General features: G+C 35.4%; 1 protein-coding gene across 13 annotated transcripts in view; it reads right to left on the bottom strand.

Moving 5' to 3' along the window:
* Window positions 1-26,081, bottom strand: part of C2CD5 (C2 calcium dependent domain containing 5) — a 64,319-nt gene that overhangs the window by 26,961 nt on the left and 11,277 nt on the right. For 3 of the 13 annotated variants that reach the window (XM_027905306.1, XM_027905330.1, XM_027905322.1), the window contains exons 6-11: window positions 25,830-26,028; window positions 23,104-23,255; window positions 20,016-20,210; window positions 17,582-17,667; window positions 11,782-11,890; window positions 9,947-10,012 (exon numbers count right to left, since the gene is read on the bottom strand). In XM_027905306.1, the coding sequence (XP_027761107.1) occupies window positions 9,947-10,012; window positions 11,782-11,890; window positions 17,582-17,667; window positions 20,016-20,210; window positions 23,104-23,255; window positions 25,830-26,028 (807 nt within the window). Of the gene's footprint in view, window positions 1-9,946; window positions 10,013-11,781; window positions 11,891-17,581; window positions 17,668-20,015; window positions 20,211-23,103; window positions 23,256-24,251; window positions 24,377-25,829; window positions 26,029-26,081 lie in introns of those variants that run through there. The other 10 variants (XM_027905355.1, XM_027905364.1, XM_027905315.1 and 7 more) reach the window with 6 other exon arrangements.

Here is a 26,081-nt window from a genome sequence, read left to right as displayed (position 1 = left end):
TTCTATCAAAATTGCTTACCTGTACCAATGAATTTAGTTGAAAACTATGTTAGTTGGATACATAAGGGGAAAACCAGTAACAAACAATAGGCACTCAGTTGCTACCAAGGGTTCTGAGTAGAGAGATTCTTATACAATTTCCCTGAAATCAACTGAACTTTGCACAGATACAAACGTCCAGTCATTGATATCTCCTTACTGAATCGTAATTTCCAATATCGAGGTCAAAACCTGGGATTCACTGGGAACCAATTTTGTACAATCAGGAATATTTATCGTGTATGATAACCCCATATCATACACTAGGTTCTCTGACAACATGACAAACAAAAATGAAAGATGTAGATATACACATAACTTGAAATTCACTGAAACAAAAACATTGTACAGCAAGATGTACTCATTCATGAATTTGCCTCAATTTGCATTTAGAACTAGGTTTTCACCTTTCTAAAATAAACTGATGATCATTTTCTAGTTAAAAGGAAGAGCACAGAGGTTCAACTATACATAACTTTAGATACCAATGTTGTGTAACTCATAGCATTGCACTGACAGCAGCCTGGATGCCCAGACTGAAGTTTATCCAACCTTTGCTTTAAGAAATAAATGCTGAACAGAAAAAAAATTTACAGTGAGAGTTCTTAGGAATGTTCTCTGCAATTGACAAAAATACACACATTAAGACACAAACCAAAGAGTTTCCATGAACTGATATTTTTCATTACGTCAGAGGTCACTTTAACAGGTTTCAGTGCATTAGTGGAAGAATCCTGAGACACTGCATTTCACACTCTCAGTGTGAAATCACTGTTTAAACCCTTTCACTGACTGGGAATATCAAATGCTGGAGATGATACTCAGTAATCCTGACTCAGACGGCTGGAGCACCTGCTAGCAAAGGGCTCACACATCAGCTTCCAAAACTGAGAATCATACAGAAATAACCCATCACATCACAGGGTTGGAGCTCCCAAGCTCAGCTCTGAGAACTATCTGTGGTACTCCAAGTAGGAAGCAAAATATCTCCTCTTTGGTGTGTGCATCTCAGGACAGAGGCTGTTCCTGCTGCCACCAGGAAGCAGCAGTAGGGTTGGTTGAATGGAGCAACTTTAGAAATGGACTGTAAGACAAAAGCTGCATCTGACAAAAAGCAGAGCTGTATGGAAGATCTAAGACCACGAGTATATTCTGCAAATGTTCTCTTCAACTCATTTTGGTGGAATGGAGCAATTCCTCCTTCCCCCTCCAGTCAGTGACCGGAAGATTGCTTTGATAAGCAATGTTTCTCTCTATAACATAGAAGTGTAAGTAGTAGGAAAAGTGGCTCTCTGACCATCCAGAACAATTTTTTCTCCATGAGACTTGATTACAGGCAGCTGGTTAGAAACACTGACTGAACAGTCACACCAATTTTTGTACTTTACAGAAAAAAGCCTGCAAAGGAGAAGTACTCTTTTTCTGGACCAAAAAAAAAAAAAAAAAAAAAAAAAAAAAAAAAAAAAAAAAAAAAAAAAAAAAAAAAAAAAAAAAAAAAAAAAAAAAAAAAAAAAAAAAAAAAAAAAAAAAGGCAGCCAATTTTCTAATTCATAACTTTTTACACCTTTGGGTACTATGTGGCAAAAACGGGTCCTACTTGTCACCAATGACCTTTCTATGACAAAGAGTGCAAGAAAATGTGAAGTCATGATGAGAGTGAGCAACAGATGAAGTGACTGAGGATGAGCAGAGAAAGTGCTGTGAAATAAAGATAAGATTACACACAAAAAAAAGACATTGAAAAGGTGTGACATAGTCACAATGAAAACTGAAGTTAAATGAAATGTTGAAAGAAAACAGGTATGCTTGAGGGGAACAGAAAAGGTAGAAATAGTGACGGGTCCCAAACCCTATGCAAACGTTCAGTTTTCCTACACAAAAATTTGTAGTTTAAATTGTTAAAGTTTAGGAACAAGTTACTAATTTTCTCATCTAACCTGTCTACAAGAAAGCCTTATCATAATGGAAAACAAATACTGTTGTGAAGGTGCTCAACACTATGTCTTGCAAATGCAACATTTAACCCTTTATTCTGAGAATCTCTTCAACATCAGTAGTACAAAACTATTAACTACAGTAATATAATGGAGTATTTTCATTCTTATTATAGATAAGAACAATTTTCCAGCCGTTGTCTTCAGCGTAAAAAGGATCAGGCTCAATATATTAAAAAAAAATCCAGCAGTTTATTATTGCACAAGATCAAATAATTCTCTAAGAGTCATGCATAAACAAGTGCTAGTATAGAAGACCTGGACCTCTGCATATCACATTTAAGTATTTTTTTTCCTTCAGAAAGAGGCCAAAAATACAAATCATTATGTTTATATATAAATACTGTACAATCAGAGTTTACATGAACTTACCTTTTCGTATTAAAACACAAAATTGTCTACAATTAAAACCAAACACCATGACATTGCAATCATAAGTTGATACAAAACACTGAATGCAGTGCAATGTGTAGCATTCATATTCTTCTGACAAATATTTTCACAAGCAGCCTTTTTTGACACATGAGCCACACAATTTCACATGGGGATGCTGTTGTAGCATTTACAAGTTTAGTAAAGCTAAGGATTTACATAAACAATTAGAGGAGTTAGGGAAGCAGGATGGCATGTGTCCAGTACACTCTGTAAGAGTGCCTGTTGTTTTTTTGCTAAGCAAAAAGCTTAAAGAACTAAGGGTTTGCAAAGCAGATTCAGCAGACAGTAGCCAGAAACGGTGGGTATTTTGGCGCATGCTTGGATCAGGTGACAGTACAGACTGAAAACTATGGCAGCTCACTGAAATGGTTACAGAAAGTAATGGCCCTGGATTCTAGGTGGAAGCAAAAAGGCAAGCATACAGAGCACTCAATCACAAGCTTTTCTAGCGTATCTACCAAGTCATTTATAGCAAGGTTTATCTACAACTTGAAGCAGAAAAGTTTGCAAGAAGTTACACTGCTATTATGCACCTTTTGTTGGAAACCAAAGACTGAATATTCAACCTAGTTTTATTAATGTTTCAAAATTGGCATGATATTATTTATAACCAAGTGGAAGCAAAGCACACTGTTTCCAAAGTTGAGGACTTGAGAAACAATGTTGTTAACAGCACCCTGTTCTATAAAAATCGTGCCAACTCAAAACCTCCTCCAGCTGAAACTTCCCAAGCTCATTTGATTCAGCAGCTTTAGGAGACACAAACAGCACCATGCTCAGCTTGTGCCCTAAATGTTCCTTGAGTCAGCTCTATCCACCACCAAGCCACTTATCTCCTTCAAAATATGAGGCTGACTTCCATAAGCCGTATTGTCGATAGGGTAATATCCTGTCCAAATCTTTCACCTGGAGATAACCCTGGACACTCCCAATACTTTCTGATTCATAAGAAGCAACACCTTTCCCAAGTTATTTGCTAGAGCTTCACTGGTATGGGGTCTTTCAAGATTTAGCCAGAACCCGCATTAAGCTAGGTCCATACAGATTATTTAGAACTGAATAAAAATTAAGAATGGACTCTTGATTACACAGTTCATCCTCAAGATTTCCTGCATTAAAGCTGAATCCTTAGACATCCTGAGGCAATTACTCCGAAGCAGGAACTGTATGATTCATTTCAACATATTATACATTGTATAATTTAGTAAATATTTACATTTATAATGTAACAAATAGATTCAAGGAGGACAATCATACCATGAAAGTTTTCACAGTCTATAAATGACTCATTGTTCTGTTGTCTCAAAAATGGTAACGGAGACACAAATAATATTATTTCAAATTCAGTATTTGAGTCACTAGGCAAAGCCATTACCCACACCTACCATATCCCCTCTTTTTCGTATCTTCTCAATTCATACCTACTAATCACCTTATACATAAAGAAGTGGGGGATTTTCCTGTAGGTTTGCCTGGTTTGTCACCTTTGTTAGGTTTCCAAGCACCCTTCCCTGGACCTTGAAGTTCTCTTTAATCCTTTCTGGTCATCCCATAAACATTGACATCATCAACTTTCTAAAATATTTAACAATTAAACAAGTGTATGAAAAGACAAATCCTCTTGTCTGCAAACTTAAAACACAAAACTCGGATAGCAAATAACTAAACCTACAACAGATCAACCTAAAACTTACCAAAAAAAAAAAAAAAAAAATTCAAAGTCTCTACAGTCTTGTTAAAAAAAAATTACTCCCTATATTCATCTTTAAGATGTGAAAATGAAAACTTAGCTTATGATATGGAAAGCCAAGGAAGTAGATAACTGGGATATATCAAATAAAAACTAAGATACACTAAACCAGCAGCCAACACCACCAAAGAGAACAGGTACACTTGCTCCTACAAAGCCTAAACTACAAATAAAACATCCAGCCTGCAGAACAATATTGTGGTTTTCTGCCAGATGAAGTCAGAGAGCATGGATCTCATTTCTCAAGCCCAATCTGCTGGATAAGCTAATAAAAAGCAAGTTTAAGTTTGTGCACTTTCTTTCAATTCAAGAAATTATTCAATTGCTCAGGAAACAATTTTAAGACTATTTAGAATTAAAACTGCACCCAGATTTTGTTTGTTTAGAGAGATATGAGGTATTTTATCTGACTGATTAAACACAAACCCATTCATCTGCAAGGCAATTTTCTATTGGGTCAAATCACCACATGACCACCAGAAGACTCCAAATGTACATGGCAGAAACCATACAGAAAATTCCATTCGTCATTCCTTTTAGTTAGAGGCAGCTCACTATTGAGGAGTGTTAGCTTTAATTCCAAGATATATCCCAAGAGAAGCAGTGAGGTGTTCCTTTTAGAACATTTCTATCAAAACTCCTGAATTCTTATATTCTGAATTCCATGAAAACACCTACATCACTGCTAGGAGGCTGGGGAGTATTCTGGATTTTCTTAGAAAACAAATAAATAAAGAGATACAGAATTAAAAGAATCTCTGTAGCTTATATGGATGAATGTATTTAACTCAGAAACATAAGGAATTATACTTCCATTAGGGAGTTTTAAAATGGATCAGAAGATGTTCTTACCTATCTCACTCCTAAACGGTAATTATAAAAATGCTACTTCAAGGTTTGGCTTTTGAAATCATATCTTAAATTCCAACCAGCTAAATCTCTCAGCCATAATATTCCCAAATAACTTTATATTCTCAACATCATCATGCTCCCTTAGAATTATAAAAGCTCAAACTACTGCCCAGAACATAACAAAATGTTAAATATAGGAAATATATTTGCCTCTGGAAAACCAATTCCAGGCCTAAATACGTACTTTTGTCACTCCACTTACAGTTATTACTTTGATCAGCCATCCATCCTAGAATGGTGAAGTCCTCACTAGGTAATAAAGTACTTATTCTATTTTGTGTCTCTGTTCCTTTGTCATCTTGGCACAATAAATACAACCTATTTTAAAACATGAGCAATCTTCAAAGGACAGCTTCAAACTGCCACAACAAAGGGCCTATTACCCAAAGCTAAGCACACTACACTGTAATAACACAGGTCTTTCTAAAACACATTTAATCTATTTTATAACTGAAGAAATGGGATGGCCTTATTTGGCACAAAGTGATATTGCCTCTGAATTTCCTATTCCTTGTTCAGATTCCTTGTGAATGCAGAATCTCTGCATTCATTATTTCTATACACTCACAACGGTTTATTTTAAGACAAACTAGCCAGAAAGACCTCTTTGAACTTCTGAACCCGAGCCTTTCCTACAGTGCTTTTCGGAGTGAGTTCAGGACCTCAATGAGACTGCACTGAGAGAGACCAAAACCTCACAACTTACAAAAACCAGTCAAAATATTAGTGCAAAAGGTCAAAGACAAATTGCACTGTCTAACAAAATCTAAAGTACAAACTGAACCAGGAAACAAAAACCAACCCACAGCTATGGTATTTCTTTATAAGAATCATGACATATTGAGGAACTTCAGTATCTGCACTTAGAAAGACAATCTCTTCTGCGTAATTCAGCTCAGATCATGATCTTATTCATGATCTTTATCACAGTTACTTCTACAATCCTGTTACAGTCAGCTAGAACTTGTTTTATCTATATATTTTCCAAGGACAAGTTTACCTGTAATTATGCAGCAGTTGGGAAGGTGCCCTTTCAACCAGAATCACTCTGGTTTTCATCTAACAATAATATATTTTGAGTGAGGCAAGTAGTTCTACAACTGTATGTTTGCAACCACACAATAAAACATTAAAAAAATGAGAAAAAACTCACTGTAATCCATAAAGGAAATGGTATCAAGATAATAGTTTTAGTTAGATCCATATTTTGAAATCAGGTAGAGTTATGTGCAAGAATAACCAAGATTCCCTCTCTTATTACTATCAGTTCAAGGAGAAACTGTAGTTGAGGAGTAAGCAACAGCTTTTTTTGAGCATTTGTGCAAGGAACAGTCTGGGTTGGCTTTCACACCATTAGCCACATTTCAGAGAGAGTTTTAAATCAACATGAACAGATTAAATAATATTAGTTATACTTAGGTAAAGAATTCTAAATAAATATTTTAAATGCCAAGTTTATTAATTTATGAATTTCTAACAGAACATGTGAATATTATTCTGTGCTCACTGACAGTGATCACTCTTTGTTCAGTTATATAAATATCTACTTAGAGCTCTCAAAAAAAATTAATGCACAGTTCCAAAGAAAATTATTTCATTAACATACAAGGGTGTATCTGCTTCAAGAAAGAATATTCAAACACCGTTCATATTAACCATAAAAATTACCTAGGAATATTCACTCCCCTGGAAAGGCTGCAGAAAACTAGAGTAAATTATTGTTGAAAAACCCCTCACTCTGTTCAGAAAAAGCCTCTGACAACTGCTTTAACCTCCCATTATCATATCCACACACACTGATGGACAGGAAATTCTCCAAGAAAAGGCAAGAGGTCAAGTTTAAAATGTTGGGGTTTTCTTACTAGTTCTGAAGGATACCCACATCAGACACTAACATAAACATTCCGACAATTTTCACTGCGTTCTTAGGAATCGGCCACACTTACACCCCAGATAGAAACACAAAATGTAATCTGCACCTTCACTGATGTTTGTGTTTCTGTGAAAGAAAAACATTCAGTTACAGAACCAAAGCATATCCAAGCTTTCCTCTTGCATTTCCTCATTTACAAAACCAGATCCGGAGAATTTCGCGCTCCGATAGCGAGACTGGATATCACGCAAGGAGCTCAGGAGATGCCTAGGAATTTTATTAACAATCTTTTATCCTTCCATGTTTCTGACTACTGGAGCTGAAGAAGCACTGCTGGAGCAGCTTCCTGGCTGAGTTTAAGATTTAACTATTTGAAAATTTAACTGTATATGTTGGTGCTACCAAACAGCCATATGGAAAAGCAGCCTCTACTCAACAAGCTCTTGCACTGTCTAAGGAACCTTTCTGCTCTGCATTTAACCTCAGAGCAAACTTTAACAAAGAGCCAGCCTTTCAATGGTTTTGTATTTATAGTATATCCTTAACATTCTTTTTCAGACACAGCACCAGTGTGTATCTTCCACTGTATTATGTGCCTTTTTTTGTATTTTAAAAACACTTAGGCAATTCTGTCATCAAAGCATAAGCAATTCCCAGATGTTTAAGCAGTTTCTTTTCCATTAATGAAATAGTCAGTTTCTACTTTCATGTCTGATTTTCAAGCACCTTCAAATCTCTGACTTTTCAGATGCTCCTGCTGTATCTTACACACAATTAAACCAATCTCTTTGTCATTTGCCAAAAAAAAAAGAAATATCCTTCTGTGCTACGCAAGTTACTAAGCGAGCTGAAATAAAGCCTGAATATTTTCAGAAATTAAAATCATTTTAGCCCACTTAGGGTTGTGATTACATTCTTGCTTACAGGTAAGGTAAAGATGTAGCACTGTTTTCCCTAAGCTGTATAAATCCCTGCTCTTCTTTAGGTCAAGAATTAGCCAATAATGACAGAGTTGGCAATAAAGCTCTAGAAGGTGGAGATGAAAAGAAATGTTCTCCTTTGGTTTCTCAATGACAGATCTGCACAGCATACTCATTATTCCAGTCTAGGACAGAGCAAACTTGCATGCAATCTGCAGCTCTATTATCAGTGACTGATTTACTCTCTTCCTCCTTTTTTCTCTGTCCAGCACACCAAACACTGCAACAGAAACAGAATTCCAGGAATATGGGTGTAACCTGCCCAGTCCCTAACCAGCAGGGTTAATCAGCTCTTACCACAGACCTACTGACACAGGTCGGGCAACAGAAACACTGTTCTCAGTGTCTCAGACAGTTCTCAGCAAAGTGTTATCTCTACAATGACTGTTTGGTTTAGACCTCTCTACTTCAAAATTTTTAGGTAACAAGTTAACTAAATTTTTAGGTAACATTTTACACCACAGGTATAAAATGCATGAATATATACATATATATATATATATATGCCTTCTTTTTCCTGCAATTTCTAAAAAAATTAGACGACAGTTTTGGATATTCTGTCAAGAAACAAATTCATGACTTCCACTTAGTTTCCCAGGCTTACATTATGGATCACTTTCTAACCCAGCTCGAGGCACGTTTCATGTCTGTACATAACTAATTTACTCCATTATTCTAATATAATTCTTCCATGGTAACATCCTGCTAAAGTGGTCTGGAAGAAGCAATATTTAATTCAAACTTCTCAAGGCAGCATACAAGATGAAAAATTTTGACCCATTTTTAACACCTTGGATCAGACTATGCCACACCAGTAATAGAACTGAGAATTTTCTAATATTCTTTTCATACTGAAATTTAATTTTCATACTGAAAGTTAATTATAAAAGATTATCACTTTAGAACAAGCAAAGAAAAAAAAAACAGAAAAGCTGATAATTATAATATTACAGAATGCTCACTGTAGCAAGGAGCAGGGATACAAAAATGAGACAATAGTTCTACCTGTTACTGAATTATTTGTAACATGAAAAATGTATAGAAGATAATTTAAGCTGAACTTTAGAGCATGACCCTGAGCTGCACTGCAACACAGAATTATCAAGAAGGAAAGTTTGTTTCCAGGGGAAACAAACCCTCAGGGGTCAGCTTTGCACCTTTTTACTTTCTGCAGCTGTTTAAAGAAGTTCTTTGATCCCAAAAATTGCATACATAATAGAATATAGGGGCTTTTTTCAAGTTAGGTATTAGACTGATTTAGAAAATCAAATAATTATGCTATAATTCCTGCAAGCTGATTGTATTTTACAATACAATATTTATGAATCAACAAATCCTGGACTACATGGTATCCTTCTCTTTAAACAGGTAGTTCTCTATTTTTCATTCTTTGGGATGATTGTTTACATCTATTATTTAGAACCAACACATTAATCAATTTCCTGAAATTAACAGAAGTACAGCCACTGTTAAAGAAAGTGCAAGCTCATGCAAAACAAAACAAAACTAACCCACAGTCCCCCCCCAAATCAAACCAATAAACGAGAAAAACCCCATTAAACAAAAAAAAAAAAAACCAACCAACAAAAAAACTAAACCAAAGCAAAAAAAAAAATCACACCTGACATGATCCCAACTATATAAGTAAGAATCCATTCTCTTTCCCTAAATTACTTCTTTCATGGATGCTGAGCTGAAAGCTAGTACAAAATAAGCACCTGAACATTCAGCTTTCCAGATCGATATTAAATTATTCTTAGCCATACTAGTTTATACTAAAACAATGGTTTGTAATTTTAAAGAAAGTCTTTAACAACATTAAAACATGACATTTAGGCATTTGATGATTAAACAGATTTAAATTTGAAGCATTAACCTAAATATTCTACAGCATTTCTAAGAACTTCACTGAGCTGCCATAATTTCTGTCAGCATATGTAGTACTGAATGACTAGTAAAATACCTGAATTGAAACTATTCCAGTCTAGCAGTTTGTATGATCTTGTGTTACCCATAATTCCGACAAAGGCTGAGTTCAAAACAGCAAATTAGTAGATCAGTTATAGGAGCAGAATTGTGAAAAAAAACTACCAACAAGAACACAATTGACAACACCAATCCACAGGAACTGGAAAGACACAGACAGCAGAGTTAATAAGAGGCTGAAAGAGAAAGGGAAAAAAGGAGCATGCTATAGCAATCTAGCACTAGGGTGACCAAAGGGTACAGTATATAGCAATTATTGTCTTATTGGCAAGTTCTCAATCCACCTTCAAACATTCTTTCCTCTTCTGCATTTTCCTGATTTATTCATCTGTGAGGTTATTTTCTTCCTTTAATATTTTATGGAATGCTTCATGATCATAACTATATCAGATTCTTTTTCTTCACTTCAGCTACCCTCCCACAGTCATGTGCCTTCACTCCCCCTTTTTCAATATACTGAGTTCCAAGTATCACACATTTTACATTCACTTGTCAGGTGCAATTTTCAAGTCCCATAAAAACACTGCAGCTGTGCAAACATGCATCTCTATCTTTTTCTTATCCTGCTTTCAGTCAGTTGGTAAAAATAAAGGAATGCATAATGCAAGAGATTAGTTTTTAAAACCTCTGAGCAAAACTGATTTTTTTTCCATTTTGTCTTAAATAAATTTATCATACGGTAAATTTTGCATGTAAGAGATCTGTATCAGAAATCTGTTGAAAATACAGTAGCCTAAAATAACTTTGTGGCAAAGAAAGGGAAAACTCGCATTTAAATTATACTTTGACATTTTTTCCATCTTCTCTTCGCCCTATAAATAGTTCTTACAAATAGGAAAAAAAGGAACAATACTGTGTAGTCACATGCTTTAAAAAAATCCCTTAAAGTAGGGGTGTTTAATTCAAATCAAGTCCTGGATTTTATTTCATGTTCCCAGTTTATTGAATCCTTAGATCAGCAACAATCTACTTGCTTGGAGAATTGCTTGGGCCACGGGAAGAAGAAAGAAAAGAAGATTATTTTTTGTAATTGCTTTTAAAGATGCATTTGCACAAACTTTGTTTTATTACTTCTGACTAGTGCATGCAAAACCACTATAGGTGCTATTTTTACTCTCCTCTGCATTTTGAAGTGCACTGTCAACTCCAGCTTTTTACAGAGTACCATCATCTTGTCTCAGTGACTAAACCAACAAAGTCTTCAGAGTCAAAAGTCTTGTAATTCTAACATGAGAACTAGAACATGTAAAATACACATTCCAGTACTGGGATTTCCAGGCAAATATTAAATAAAAATCTTAAAGTACTGTTCAGTATAGGGTTTTTAAGAACAGAACAAAGCTGTAAAGGTTTTATCAAAAGAGGTTAAAAACCACGTATTGAACTAAATTGTAGCCATTAGTCCTTAAGGATTTCAAGGAGCTGAAAATCAGAAAACATTCATAGTTAAGATCAAGTATATCATCTTATTTGTGTTTGAATGGAAAATCTGCATCAAGTTTAAATTCTACAAAGTGGTAAAAAAAATCAATTAAGCCCTCAATAATTCAGAGACAGTTTTCAGTGCAAAGTTACTGATTCAAAGTACTTTATTATAATATTCTTTAACTTGCTGAAGCGTTTCTCACTAAAAACATACCCTCTGAGTAACTCATTTTTCCGGTTTAAACGACTGTCTGTAAAATATTGTTTTTAATATACATTGTCAGAATAGATTTGTATCTACCCAAATGCTGATACATTATAAAGATTAGAAGTAGGAGATGATTATGACAGGTCTCGTGCCAGGAGGTCATTCTTGTGTCAACATACCAGGATTGTGGATGCGATCCAGGAGCTTCACAGATCGTGCACTGACAACACCACCAACGTGGACAAGAAAGCCTGGTGGAAAGGTCGTCAGGGTAAAAAATGGAAATTCCTGTTATGATTAAAAACAAACATCACATGATTGCTCACCAACCACTGTTGATTGTCAATAAACATGCAATGAATCGATAATTTCCCTGAAATACAAGCAGAGCAGTTACATTAGGCCAAACGTGTCTTTCAGGGTTACTGAGCGCTACATAACCATGTGTCTTGATATACCCAGAGTATCATAAAAGCAGAGGTGGTATACAGTGTAAGAATACTTTTCCCCCATAGAGCTGTTTCTTAGCACAAGAGTGACAAATAATCAAAATTTTACACACTTGTGTTGATGAAGCCTCTATTGATCCACTTTTACCATGGCAGCTAAACAACAGAAATCTACTTTTGTTAGCTCATACAAAATCAATATTTTTCTCCATCTTGTTGTTACAACTGACTGCAGTTTGTTTCCTCAGCACAGTGTGAAATAAACTGTAGTCTTGCAAGAATGATTAATGCTTTATTACAGGAAAACATACCTAAAAAATATTAATTGACTGTTCTGCTCATAAGCTCTGAATATAAGAAGTAAAAATCCATCTTGTAGAATAAATCATAAGTCTTTGAAATATAACTGTAAGTTCTTAAACCTAAGAAATTAACTTCCAATTAATTCACATTAATTAGTTTTTACCAATTCATAAGTAAAATTAAGAGTTAATAAATTTCCAAAACGCTCAAGAACATGGTTCCTCCAAGAGGCAAAAGTAAGCGATAACAGCAATTTCTCATGTTACACGTGATGAAAAAGAAGTCCCACGTGATGAAAAACAAGTCATATTGAAAGGAGTTGAGCCCAAAACTGAAGATTTTTTTTTCTATAGAGACATTCTATGAAATGTTTAATATATATGTAATAGCACACTTATGGGGGAAAGGCAATAATTCACATTCAGCAATTCTAAATGCAGAGAAGCAAAAACACCATGAAAGAAAAATCATGCGATCATGGTTTGTATAACCATAACTGGATAAATGGAAAAAAGAAATACTATAATTTTATGAGAGAAAGTACAGGATAGAATCCTTTCTCACATACTTGAAGCACTTGGAACAGCATAGCTCAACTGAGCTTCTACCTAAACAGCATATATGCTGCAGATTAAATGAGGATGACGGTTCTTCCAGCAATACATGGCATGAAAAGTCCTCTTGAACTAAAACCCAATGTGAATTTAAAAATTAATACTTCAGAATTTTTACTGCCCTTGATCCAAGTACTCTTTTAACTTTTAAAAGGTCCTACAAACTTTTAAAGTTTTCTGTATTTTCATTAGGCTTGGACTTTCAAAATCAGCAACCATACAGTATCAACAACTAGAAAACAACAAAAAAGGTAACCCCCAAACCCACCAAAACCTGCAGGCATGTCTTATGATCCAATTAAAAAGCAGGAAGATTTCACCACAGGACTCTGCAAACCTGTTCAACTAATGTGTCTTCAGGAGCATGTCTATGATCATGCATCTCCAGAGAGCATTACAGATTCCCCCAGAAGGTTCTAACAGATCAGAGTGCTTTGCAAGTTACCAAAATAGACAAAAAAGCTCTGACTAAAACAGCCTGAACTCCTTTTCAGAATATCTTTCATGCTGAAAAATGGAAAAAATGCAATACATCAACATTTTGTTAGAAGCCTATTTCACTGTGGCTCTGTAATAGCAGCTGCTCAGTAATTCTTAAGTATGCTGATAATATTTCTCCCTGTAGAATTCCATGACCCTCATTTTGCCTAACTTATCTTTAAATATCTAACATACACATCTACTCTGTCCTTTGAATATAGTCATCCCACTTTACTGGCATTCAGATTATTAGCCTTTCCAGAACTAGAGAAATCAATAAAAAGGTTTACTGCATATGCCACCTATACGAAATTCCTTTAAGCCTATACTTGTATTTTGTATATACATATATATACTCAAACTGTGCTAAAACAGTATGGAGTTAACAAAGCAAACAACACTCCATGCTCTAAAGCTTAAGCAAATCCAATCTTTTTTAACCTAAATGGAGATTCTGAAGTTAGTTTTCTTTTTTGTTTGTTTGTTTTCATAAGGCTGTGTGCTACAAGTAATTTTAACATGTCCAGACTTCCAGTTTGCCTGATCTCCTACACCACAAATCAGGAATAAAACCTCAAATAATGACATGGTTTTCTCTCAATCAATATATCAATACTTGCAAGTCTGTATTACAATACATGGTGAAATTAGACCTATGTCCTATCAGTGAATTCCAGCCACAGACAAATCTGGGTATCAGACTCACTAAACCATTCTGACACGATTCCTTTAACAGTCTCTCATCCATTCTGACACAGATGGAACTCCATTGCTTCATAAGATGGCTTTTTTTTTTTTCTTCCTTTTTTTTCTTTTTTTTTTAAGGTCATTTAGAGGTTTGGGGGGTTTTATTATTATATTATTTAAACACTAGTTCCAGTCTCAATTTCCTGTGGTAATCTGTAATACTTCAAAATTACACATCTATGGTTACTGCCGGGAAAACAGAGATTTCATAAGAACCAGATGCTGTGTTCTCATATTACAAATCTCCTCTGTAACTACAATTTGCAAAGGACTATCTTTACATCAAGGTGATTTAAGCAAAGTATTCAAAGTGAGACAAAACGGGATGAACAAAGTTTCCAAGCTACAACTGAAGATGATCAATCATTTTACCAATACCAATTCACTGTGCCACTTCACAGTCATTGATTGCATAGACCCCAAAAGTCTGCCAGTGGCTTCGTCCTTGCAACTACACAGAGATTTTATAGTTGGTATTTGGGGGATGTTTGATAAGGATACAATAAAATTCTCATTAATATTTGCTTAATACAATGTTTAAAAGTGTCTGTGTACACACATACATGTAGTGCTTTTTAGAACTATGTTTCATACAAAGACAGACAAAATGATGAAAAAGCAGATGGAACACAGCTACACACACATCATTTGGTGTTAGTGCCAGTTGAAGCAGTTCTCTAATTCCCTTCCAGCCATTCACTCATTCCCACGGTTGAACCACTCCCTCAGATAATGCTCAGCTGTGTTCATTGAGATTTTGGGGCTGAACCAGAGTGGGGAACCGGTCCACACTAAAATACAGGTAATTTCCTGGTTGAATTGTTTTTCATCTAAGCACATCTACTGTGCCATCTCACAAGGTGGCCCAGCAATCTTAGTTTTTCTTGAATTGAACTGAGGGGATGGGCTGGATAAGAAGTCACTGGAAAGAAAAGATGATTAGGTCAGGATTTCAGCCAAAGGAATCACCCAGAGAACTGCGCTCTAACACAACAGGTGTCCAGCAATGCCCTTCAGAGATGAAGATCAACAGATCCCCATTTTGAAAAGGCAGTGGTAAAGATCTCTCAGGCACTTGAAGAATGCAAACATGGAGGAATAGAACAGCATTTGTCCAAGTCAAGGTCAGCAGAGATACGAAACACCATTGAGAGCAGCATTTGGCCATTTCTACAAAAACATGGGCTAACTTTTTAGGAGAAGAGGAAGATCAGATTTTCCCACTGATGGACACACAGAATATTCATTTATAGTTAAAAATATGCACAAAGGTAGGTGTGCTATAGTTACAATTGCTATTTACAGGCATCCTGTGAATTGCTAAAAGTTATTAACTTACAATATAACACACATGTGAGTTTTCCACAGCTGTTGTATTTTCACAGAAGAAATTGAGTAAGATTACCCTTCTACCAAACTCTGTGCTGTTTGCAATTAGAGTTTTTTAGTAACAAATTAAACCCACTTATTAAAAAAAGCTGTGGAGACATCCAGTTTTAACATGCCTTACCAGATACCCAAATAAACTAAGAAAGACTCAAAAGAACTTGAGCAACCTGGTCTAGGGGAAGATTCCCTGTCCACGGCAGTGGGTTGGAACAAAATGACCTTTAAGGTCTCTTCCAACTCAAAGCATTCTGTGATTCCATGATATAACTAATACATGTGGAAATATATTATAGACATTTAATTTATTCTTTGTTTTCCCAAATTAATGCTACTCTAAGTAATCCAGACAAGTAACTAGGGTGCACAATATTAAAACAGACAAACTAACTTATGTTATTTGAGTTAAGTAATTCAATTTTAAGGTAGCCATAAAAAGTAACACTATAGCAAAACCACATCCAATATGAAATTTTCAGAAGACAAAATGAACATTTTTTTATCAATTAACAGTCCCACATGCTTTGCTACATCATCATCAATTAACAGAATCAACATGTTTCCATCCCATTTTACAGTATTTTTCTACTAGACAATACACAGGCCTTATCAAAATAATATGCAAATAATTCGAGCTCTAAGAATACATTAGGTGCTCTTATTTTACATTTTCATTGTCTTTAAAAAGCTTCCTAAGGAAATGACAGATGAGCCATGAAATGTCTGAAATGCTAGAAAAATCCAAGGTAAACAGAAAAAAGGCTCTTCTTAAAGCATTCTTTTTGCCAAATCAAAACATTAAAAGCAAAAAGCCACGGATTTGTATTTATATATAAATTAAAATTTTAACGGAAACGTATCAACATGCAAAATACTATGCAAAAATATGCTGATCTGATAAGAGCTCTTAAAAATAACAAAAACATTTAAAAAAACAAATCCCGCATAAACGAAGATTACAAAGAAATCTGCAAAGCCTCAAAGAAGAAAATGAAAATACTTCAAATAATGATTTAGAAATCCTCGGTATGAGAAGAAAGGGCTACAAAGAGTCACGCAGTGATTTCGAACATACCCGCCGTCTACAGAACCTATGAGGCGATCCTCCCTTAGCCATGGGTAACACAAGAAACGAGAAGAGAATCATCCACTTACTCAAAACAGCAGCTATTCACTTATACTTCACAGATGCAGGTGATTTTGTTTTAAACAAAATAGCATACATGGTTCTAGGTCAGATGCTCAGAAATAGTAATTAAGCTTGCATTTATTTTGGAATAGGTAAATAGTCGCATTTCTTCCTTCCGGACACCTCACTAATAACATTTTGACACAAACAGTGTATAAGCTATAAACAAAGCTGCAAGGACTCATTCCAACCATAAACAAAGAATTAACATTCTATTCAGTATAATGACAGATGGCATTTACAGTCCTATGGAGAAAAAGCTTAAATCTATAAAACCCTTCTTTTGCTTGGCAAGTAGTTCAGGTCTAAGTTCTCATTTAAAGGCTACATGCACACACATTTCATTTAGCCTTCACCAAACCCCAAATTAGCTGTCAACTCTATATCCCCAAAACTGAAAGTCTTCCCAATTCTACATGGGAATTTCACCTTGTTTAAAGATGTTCCAATGTTTCTGAATTTGGCTTCTGTAAAAACTTTACCATTATTTATTAAGCATTAAACTTACACATGCATCCAGGAACTTACAGAAACCAAGTAACAGTAGTTTTTCCTATAACTTTTTCTTTAAAACCAATTGGAATCACTTGAGTGCTGTTCACAGTTACTTGCTTTACTATTCTTAACGCTTTAATAGTATATTAAAATTAAATAACCTGTGTATATAAGGGCTAAACATTCAACATTTGTAATGTTTTCAGACCTAAAAATTACCCATATTTTTAAACAGAAAGTAACAGGAAACATTTAACTTACTACAAGCTAAATTTTCACTTTAGTAGATCAGAAATGTAAGTATAAAATGCCTTACCCTTTGCTCCAGAGCTGACTGAGTCTGTTGTCTTAAAAGAGTTTTAAATGGCCCTCCTTCTTTTCCAGCACTCCCACTGCCCATTCCTGAAGAGTATCAGTACAAATGACATTCAAAGAAACATGTATTATAAATTGCAGTTAAATTAAAAAATAGATACAATAGTTACTGAAAACAGTCAAATTATCCTCATAATTTTAATTTTAAAAATGCCAAGCATCACATTTGAATTTGTGTTTGGGAGGGGTATTCTAGAGTTAGGTTTTCACGTGACTAGCAATGGTTTTACAGTATTTGGACAATCCCTCCCCCCAATCTAAGATCTTTTTTTGCTGTCCATCTGAGTTAAAGACAATTCCAAAATACAAAGACTTGATGATCTGGGCTTGCATTTCTTTCCTGTGGCATATAACTTCTTTTCTTACTGCTATTGGGAGTTTTGCCTACGATTTAAATATAGATCTGTCTTCTCTACTGTTCACAGAAAGCTTCTACATAACCAGATTTTCAGTCCCTATCAAAAAGGGCCTCTCTGCCAGAATACTCTATAGTTAAGTATCTCTCACTACTATCATTACCTCTTTTTTCAAATGAAATTAATAAAAATCTGGTTTTCTAATAGTTTCAGAGTAACTAAATCACCTTTCCTAACCACTGGTAGGAGACTGGACACACAATAACAGTAGTAGCTACATAACACATGATTAGGAGCAAAAAGAAAATTACAACAGCAATGCACATCCTTTAATTTGAACTATAAACTCTGAAAAAAATTACCAATTACTTTATTTTCTTTAATATTTACGCAACGAAATATTCACTCATCTGATTCATTCACATAAGCCAAGGGCTACTGATCAGTTAAAACTGCCACACTTAGTTGATTATTGTATTTACACACACATAACCTGCACATTATCTGTAAATGAAAACAAGAGATAAGCTCTGATTTTGCATAATATGGGTAATTCTCTCTCTCCTTCTTTCAGATTTATCTCTACCCCTACCCCCTCACTACAGGAATTTTTCTGAAGAGAAAGTTTATCAGATACAAAGACATTTTGCTACTGAATTACCTGTTCCCAAGGACCTTAACTGAGCGTGTTGAGATGCAGGTTATGTGTATGACAGTAAATTATGTGCTCTATGGTTAGAAATCAAAAAAATAAACACATACCAAGATTGTGTTTTTCCTAAAGTAAACACAATGCTGGTGAATCAGATTTTCTTAGTAATATTTCATGGCTAAAGACACACTATCATTGGTATTCCTTGTTTCTAAAGACATCAAGGCTAATTCGACAAAGCAAAAATAAACATCTAAGTTGTATAGGAAAGCACAGGATAAAGAACAAAAAGGTGCCAGGAGCAGGATGAAATACAAACATCACAGTGCAAACAGTTATGAATGAAGCCAAGATTTTCTTTTACAGAATTTGTAACTAATTTAACTTAACAATTCCTTGCTAGTTTCCTTTTTCTTCTGATCAAGCATCTGATAAAGGTCAACAAAACTGTAAATATACATCGAAGTGCAGTTATTTGTTTTAACGAAAGACTGGGAGATCTATAAATAATATCAGACTTAATAATGTATGTAAAATCATTCCTAAATTCATTCATTTTCAAGAGTTACTAGGCTACCATTACCATATAATTAGATATAGAAATACTACGATTTTCAACAAATATTTTTAGCTGTTCTTGGATAAGGAAACAAAAATATTAGTACCTGTATAGTCCCAATAAACAAGATTAAATTGCTTCTACTCTTTGGCATTGATTCTAAACATCATTGCCAGGGACTATACAATAATAAATACAAACAAACAGAGCATAAATACTGGACATGAAACAAACTCAAAAAATACAAACTAACCAAAATAGCTTCTACAGAAAAAAAAAAAAAAGCAGTAATATCAATGATTTAGTTTAAATCTATGAAAATAATGCATGTGAAATGGAAAAATGGGCAGAAAAATAAAAAGTACAGGCTTTGTTTAAAAGACTAAATGAAAAAGCAGAGTTGCTAGCCATCTGATAACCATTGTTTCAACCAACTATGAACGAATTACCGAGCAAGTGCAAGGGGCATTTGCTCCATGCAAAATACAGGAACAACAAAGTGAAGAGAATGTAGGTGATTTAAAAAAAAAAAAAGGTAAATTATTTTAGTCCAATTACCAAAGGAAATTTTGCAAGAGTAAAGGAGAAAGTTGCGTAGCATAAGCTACATGTTTCATATCCTACATGTAGTTCTGAAGCTGTTTCAAGCTCCTGGGGCAGAGGTGAGAGATGGGATGAATAGTCATGTAGCCAGCAGTTTTCAGAGGCTAACTGAGCAAAACCAGGGTTATAGAAGGCTGTGTGTTAATTGCCCCCATATCAAATAACAACAACATTTCCTTAAAAGGCCATAATAGATAGATCCTACCAGAAGCAGCCAGAAGCAGCTCTTCAGTGAAAGAAACACTTTTCCTCAGAACAACTGGGCTGACATGGCTAGAGTGTAGAGGTTTAATGCTAGACCCCGAGAGGAGGAGACAGGACTTTTTAAGATGTGGGGAATCACAAGAGAGTGTAGGGGAGCTGGGAAACAGGAAAATCCTAGGTCCCTGTGGGGAAGGTGCTGTGGAGGAAAGTAATAGAGACAAAGAGATGTAGATTCAGAAGATGACTAAAGAAACGGACAAAAGAAATCAAAATGAAGCATTTTTGTTTTCTCTAAACGAATCAACACTTACTGCTGAATTATTTCTCAACACACAAAGAAACAGAATGACAATACAGCTCCACAATGTGAATGAGAAGCATGTTTTTAAAAATCATGACTTGATTAATTTCGCTTTGAAATTATTTTTTTAAAAGCCATGGTAATCTAACATTTATTTTAAATTTCAAACAAAATTTGATAACAAATACTATGGAGTAAAATAAAAGTAACACAGTCTTTGCACACACTTAATCTGATTACTTTCATTATTTAGATAGAAAAAGTTATTTTCCAGAGAGGTCACGGATTTGGTTTGTGATTTTTTAGAGTAATAAATCTTGTAGAATTCTAAGTTCCCACAGAGAAAAGGAGTTCCCACCTTCTCAATTTCCTCCAAACATATACTGTGTGACATCATAACGTATTACTGGATTAAAACAGGTCATGCTTTTCATCAGCCTGATTCTGTTCAACTGCAGTGGCATGAAATCTATCACTACTCACAGAAGCCTAACTTCAAACCCAAACAAGCTTTCTCAGCATATGTATTTATAGACCAGAATGGATAACATAAGCACAATTGTATTCTACAAAAGAGATTAAGGTAACATTCTCCTGATTTGGAGCTACTGAAAACTAGATGCTTAAGCAGACCCAAGTTTCAAGCTCCTCTATTTTGTTACTTCTGTTGTGAAATTGTGGTATCTGCACTCTTTCTCCAGCTTAGTCTCCATCTCAGACACGTGAACACACAAGCTACCTCACTGAGAAATAAAGAGGAATATAATAAACTGCAGAAATATCAGAAAATACTTCATTTTTCACATCAGCAAATTCAAGTAATGGTTATCTTGAATTTTATAATGTTTGATGTGCCACATGAGAAGTCTATTTTTCTGTAACTTTTTTTAAACACTAACATCACCTACTTTCACAGTGAAATATTCCAGCTTAGCAACAGTCTTGGGAAAAAAACCCAGATGTCTAAACACATACAGGGAATTCTTAAAAACAACATCCTGAATTTAGTATGTTATACAAGCAGCTTCTGCACATCACCAAATTTTTGGTGAAAGGTAACACGAATGACTCAAGAATCATTTAAACTGTCATTAAACTGTCCTTTTAATCTGTTAAGATTCAAAATCCAATTTGTCATACCAAGATACAGAATTTTTATATGCAAACAGCAAATCCTTTTGGGAAAAGTTTCAGCAGCAGAGTTAAAAGCTGCTAAAGAGACAGTGCTGATAAGCAAAACTGGGCCCCCTGTTAGCTTTAGTACTAAAAAGATAGCTAAAAAATATCTTCACATACATGAGAACTCCCTAAAAATAAGAGCTACCAGTTACACAATCTGTTTCTGTTCTGAATGAACTGACTAAAAGATAAAAGGGTCCATCCACCTACAAAATATTGCCAGGAATGATGTAAGGTTGCTGCTTTAAAACCCTAACAAATTCACAGTGAGTTGCCACTTTCCCAACTTGAGAACATTTACATCTATAAAGATGACCACCTATGTTACATTTAAATCCTTTATATTACATGATCTTTAGCATGGAAAATCTGATCAAATGAAACTGTTTTCAAATACTCAGTAAACCAAACACATGAATTTGTGGTTCTCCTATGTTATTACCATCCAGTTATATCTGTATGTCCTTTAAACAAGTGATCACCAACCACAAAACAGCCATCATTTAAAAATAAGGACAAAAAAAAAATAAACTGCTTTTGTTTGACTGTTTTTTTTAAAAATGGGACAGAGAGAGGATAGCACTGAGAAAGACAGCTTCCTAACTGGGAACAGTTTTAACAGATATCCAGGGAATTAACCAGGTAAATTATTTAATACAACTCCACTTGAATGCAACATTTAACTTATCTCCTAGGAAAAATTCTTGAAAGGGGTGCTATCAAGTAAAATTGAATCATATGCTTTAATATGCTTAAAAATTGTCTAAGTAGATGGAGACAAGAATGTTCTGAGCTTCAAATACCACAATTTAAAAAAACATTTGAAAAGTAATCAAACTTCTATAAACACTTCTGAAAAATATTTTGCTCTATGGTGGCAAGTTGAGGGCCTCGGTCACATAATGGAGAGTAAGCAGACACTAACTCTTTGAAGTTGTGCTAACATTATTACTAACATGGTTCGAACCACAGACTAAAAAACAAGGAGGGAGGAAACAACAAGTTGAAAAAATTATGACAGACCAATGAAGAAAGAAAAACGCTTTTTTGAAGATGGCTGGAGTTACTCCTGATGCAATTTAAGTTACTTTCAAAGCGTTTACTGAGTACGTAATGCCATTTCCACATACCAAGAGAACAAAAAGACAGCAGCTGCTATGTTTCTAGAATTGGATTTGCAAAAAGGAGTTCAAAACCAGAAAATGTATGCAGGATATTTATAGCACAACACATGAGGCCTGAAGACTACATAGTTTTAGTAACACCATCCTTGACATATTGAGGTGAGAAATGCACTCCCATGATTTGTGATATGAAATGGAGGAAATATGAAAAAGGCAATTACTTAGGACTCCCTTAATGCTCCAAGATGTTTTATTTTGGCTTGAATACAGTTGTGTTACAAAAGTAGTTATCCAGGACAGTGGAAATACAGGCAGGATTGAAATTTTTGCCCTACAGAAACCCTTCTGAGCTTGAGGTGTGCTACGTGAAGTCTCCAATTTCCACATCATTTTGATAACTTAAATGCCAGAAAGTAAAAGGGGGTTGAATGAAAATATAAAAAGAGAAACACAAATCAAACAAAAAGTGGGTGGAAGCGCCTTACCAGTTTTGGGTGTCAAACTCAAATCTGTGTCAGAAGAAGAGGACTGTCGACTGTAGGACTTGGAAGGTGAAAAGGAATAGGTTTGGTTTTTCAGAGGGGTGGAGGGTCCTGATGAATGAGTATTGGGATTGGGATCTTCATTGAAAGGAATCCTGCCAGAAGAAGGTGGAAACATATTCAGTAATCCTGTGCCAAAGGACCTGGCTGACAGCAGCATGATCCAAACACCAGGATGGGACTGGGGCAGGGCCAGCAGCTATTCCTTAGGTGCGAGACTGGGGATGAGGCCAGAGGCAAAGAAATGCTGTTTTACCCATTCAGCATTCTACAGATAGATGCTGATAATCTACAATGAAACAATTAAGCCAAATGAAAGGCATGAGATGTGACAAAAAAATCATATATATATATATATATGCAAAAGAAAAAAATTGAAAAGTTTATGGCTTAAAAATCTGGTCAAATACACAATGCTTTGAGTTAGTTTAATAAAGAAAAAATGATTTCAAATTATATTTGTGTTTATACATATTTATACATTTATGTATATACACACATATGCATTTTAAGGAAAAAAAAAACAACGTTTCCTTATCCTATAGCATCAGCAGCATGCCACAGCTAAAAACAGAGCAAAGAGGAGAATCTCAATGGGAACAACTATATTGACAAACAGTTCACTTATGCACAGGTTGACTTACCTGCTCTCTAAAACCATCTCTTCCACAAATGGCACAGACTCTTCCTATAACCACTTTAAAACCTAAATACCGCATCAGAATTATGCTTGAAAGCAATTACGCACTCAAATCAAAACATGATTTTCTCCAGTGAATGCACAATAGTGAACGTTTCCCAGATACACCAACCTAATTTTTACTCAATTTCTCAGGAAGCAAGCATGTTAAAACGAAATGAAGAGTGTGGCCTTGTGGAAGAGACTCCGATGCATTTCCAAGAAACTACTGCCTTTGTTTCAGCAGCTGCAAACTGAGCAGTTCTTCACTGACAACAGGAGGTGTCTCCATGAGAAAATGAGTAAGGAAGGATGGGTGGTACCTGCCTACACTGCCTGCCTGCCTGCCCTTTGCGACCACTGTGCCTGTGGCCTGTCTCTCCCCAGCTCTGGAGTCTGAGCAGTCTCGTACCAGTGTAGATGAGAGTGGGAACAGACACAGAGAAGTTCTGAGTAAGTCGTGAGCCAGTAGCAGTGTGAATTGGGCTGTTGTGAGTCGAGCGGCATCCATGGCTTGGCGGATGAACCAGCGGAGACCTGAGAGAATTTGCAGCCAAGGTGGAAGAAAAGAAAACAATACATACAAACAGGTTGCAAGGTTATGTTATCAATGATTTCAGGGAAGTTTTAGCTAGAAGAGATCTCTTACTCTAAGCAGACTCTAAGAATTTAAATTCCTAGCATGCAAGAGTCCAGATGAAATAAAAAGAGGGAAAGGAACAGCTTAAGCACTAGCTTGTGAATGCATAATTGATTCTCTGGCAACAGGGCATCAAGTTAGTAAAGCCAAGAATAAGAAGCGTTAGTTGATTTTGCTGCTTTAGAGAAACACGCCCATTTTTTGAACTGAGACAGTATCCACCACCAAGCTGAACGTGGGTAATTTGGGAGGTGGAATTTCCACACTTTGCTGCAGAGCGGAAGCTACCAATTTATTCATGGATGCTTTTTATGAGGTCTACCTTTTTCCTTTTTAAATCACCGCTGTTATTTTATGCTGCACTGTATTCCAGAAGTTCTTTTGATGGCAATTTTTTTAAATTAAGACAAGTTAAACAAGCTATCATTTGAAATAGAAACCAGTAATTTTTAGAAGTCAGAGCATATTTTGCAGAGCAATTGATGCCTGCACAACAAAAATGGCTAATTTCTACTGCCATGACACAACAGTTCAAACTAATGAAAATGGCTGCATCAATCAATACCTCTAGAAACGCAGCATATGTAGGACAATTTTTTGTGCTGCTTTTCCCTTCCAGAAATTGGGATTGCTCCAGCAAACAGGAAATTTAACCAAGCAATAAAGTAGTAACAGCTTGAAGAAGACTGCAAGTGTACCTCTATTAATCTGTATGCATATCAAAAAATTGCATTCAAACTGCGTGTGGTGCTGCAGTAGATACAACAAAGATCACGAAATTCTACCTCTCATCATGAAAAGTTTTTTCTGCAAGTTCACTGTCTACTTGTTCTGCCATAGTCCTACTTGTTTTGCAACAGTAAAAAGAAAAGCACACAACAAAAGATGAGACCTTTTCGGGGTCATTGTCTAAATCACTGACAGAACTGTCTGAATTCAAAATTTTTATCTCCTTATATGGTCAGCATACACGCTCAAACTTGAATCAAAGTATACCCCAAGAAGCCCTCACAGAAATGTTTACTGTACAAACACAGAGTCAAAGCAGAACTAATGATCAGTTAAACTGGTGGATCACAACCCAAGGATATGTAATACTGTTGCTACATGAATTCAAAAGTCATCTTAAGTAAGGATTACCACTCCATCTTCTATTGAAATAACAGAAGTAATCCAACCTACAACATTTCAAAATTGTGGAATATAAACTGAGTTGCGGACAAATAAAACTACAAAAGGAAAACAAATTCTGGGGAAAAAAAGAAATCACATCGGTTATGTAAAACTGAATGAGTATGAAAAGAAGAGAGGTGAAACTTGTTTTCCTACAAGCTACTAATTCATACTTACTCCTTCATTTCTTTGGATGGGGAGTTACATGCAGGTAAAAATGCTGATGTGTTACTTAATTTATCCAACGTGCAGGCTGTTCCTATGGCTCGCACTACCAGTCCAGACTCTCCCTCCAAATCAAAACACTGCAAATAACCAACAACAGCATTTCCTCTCATTTCAAGCACCTTCAAGCCAATCTTCCTTTGCAATTCACCTACAAAACAAAAGGTAAAGAGCTCATAACTGCAGTGAACTTTCCCTATTCTC

The sequence above is a fragment of the Empidonax traillii genome, unplaced genomic scaffold, assembly GCF_003031625.1.
Source record: "Empidonax traillii isolate 1590-97213 ecotype Southwest subspecies unplaced genomic scaffold, ASM303162v1 scaffold25:size3598162, whole genome shotgun sequence".
Lineage (NCBI taxonomy): Eukaryota > Metazoa > Chordata > Aves > Passeriformes > Tyrannidae > Empidonax > Empidonax traillii.
This window is presented reverse-complemented; position numbering and strand designations above follow the sequence as displayed.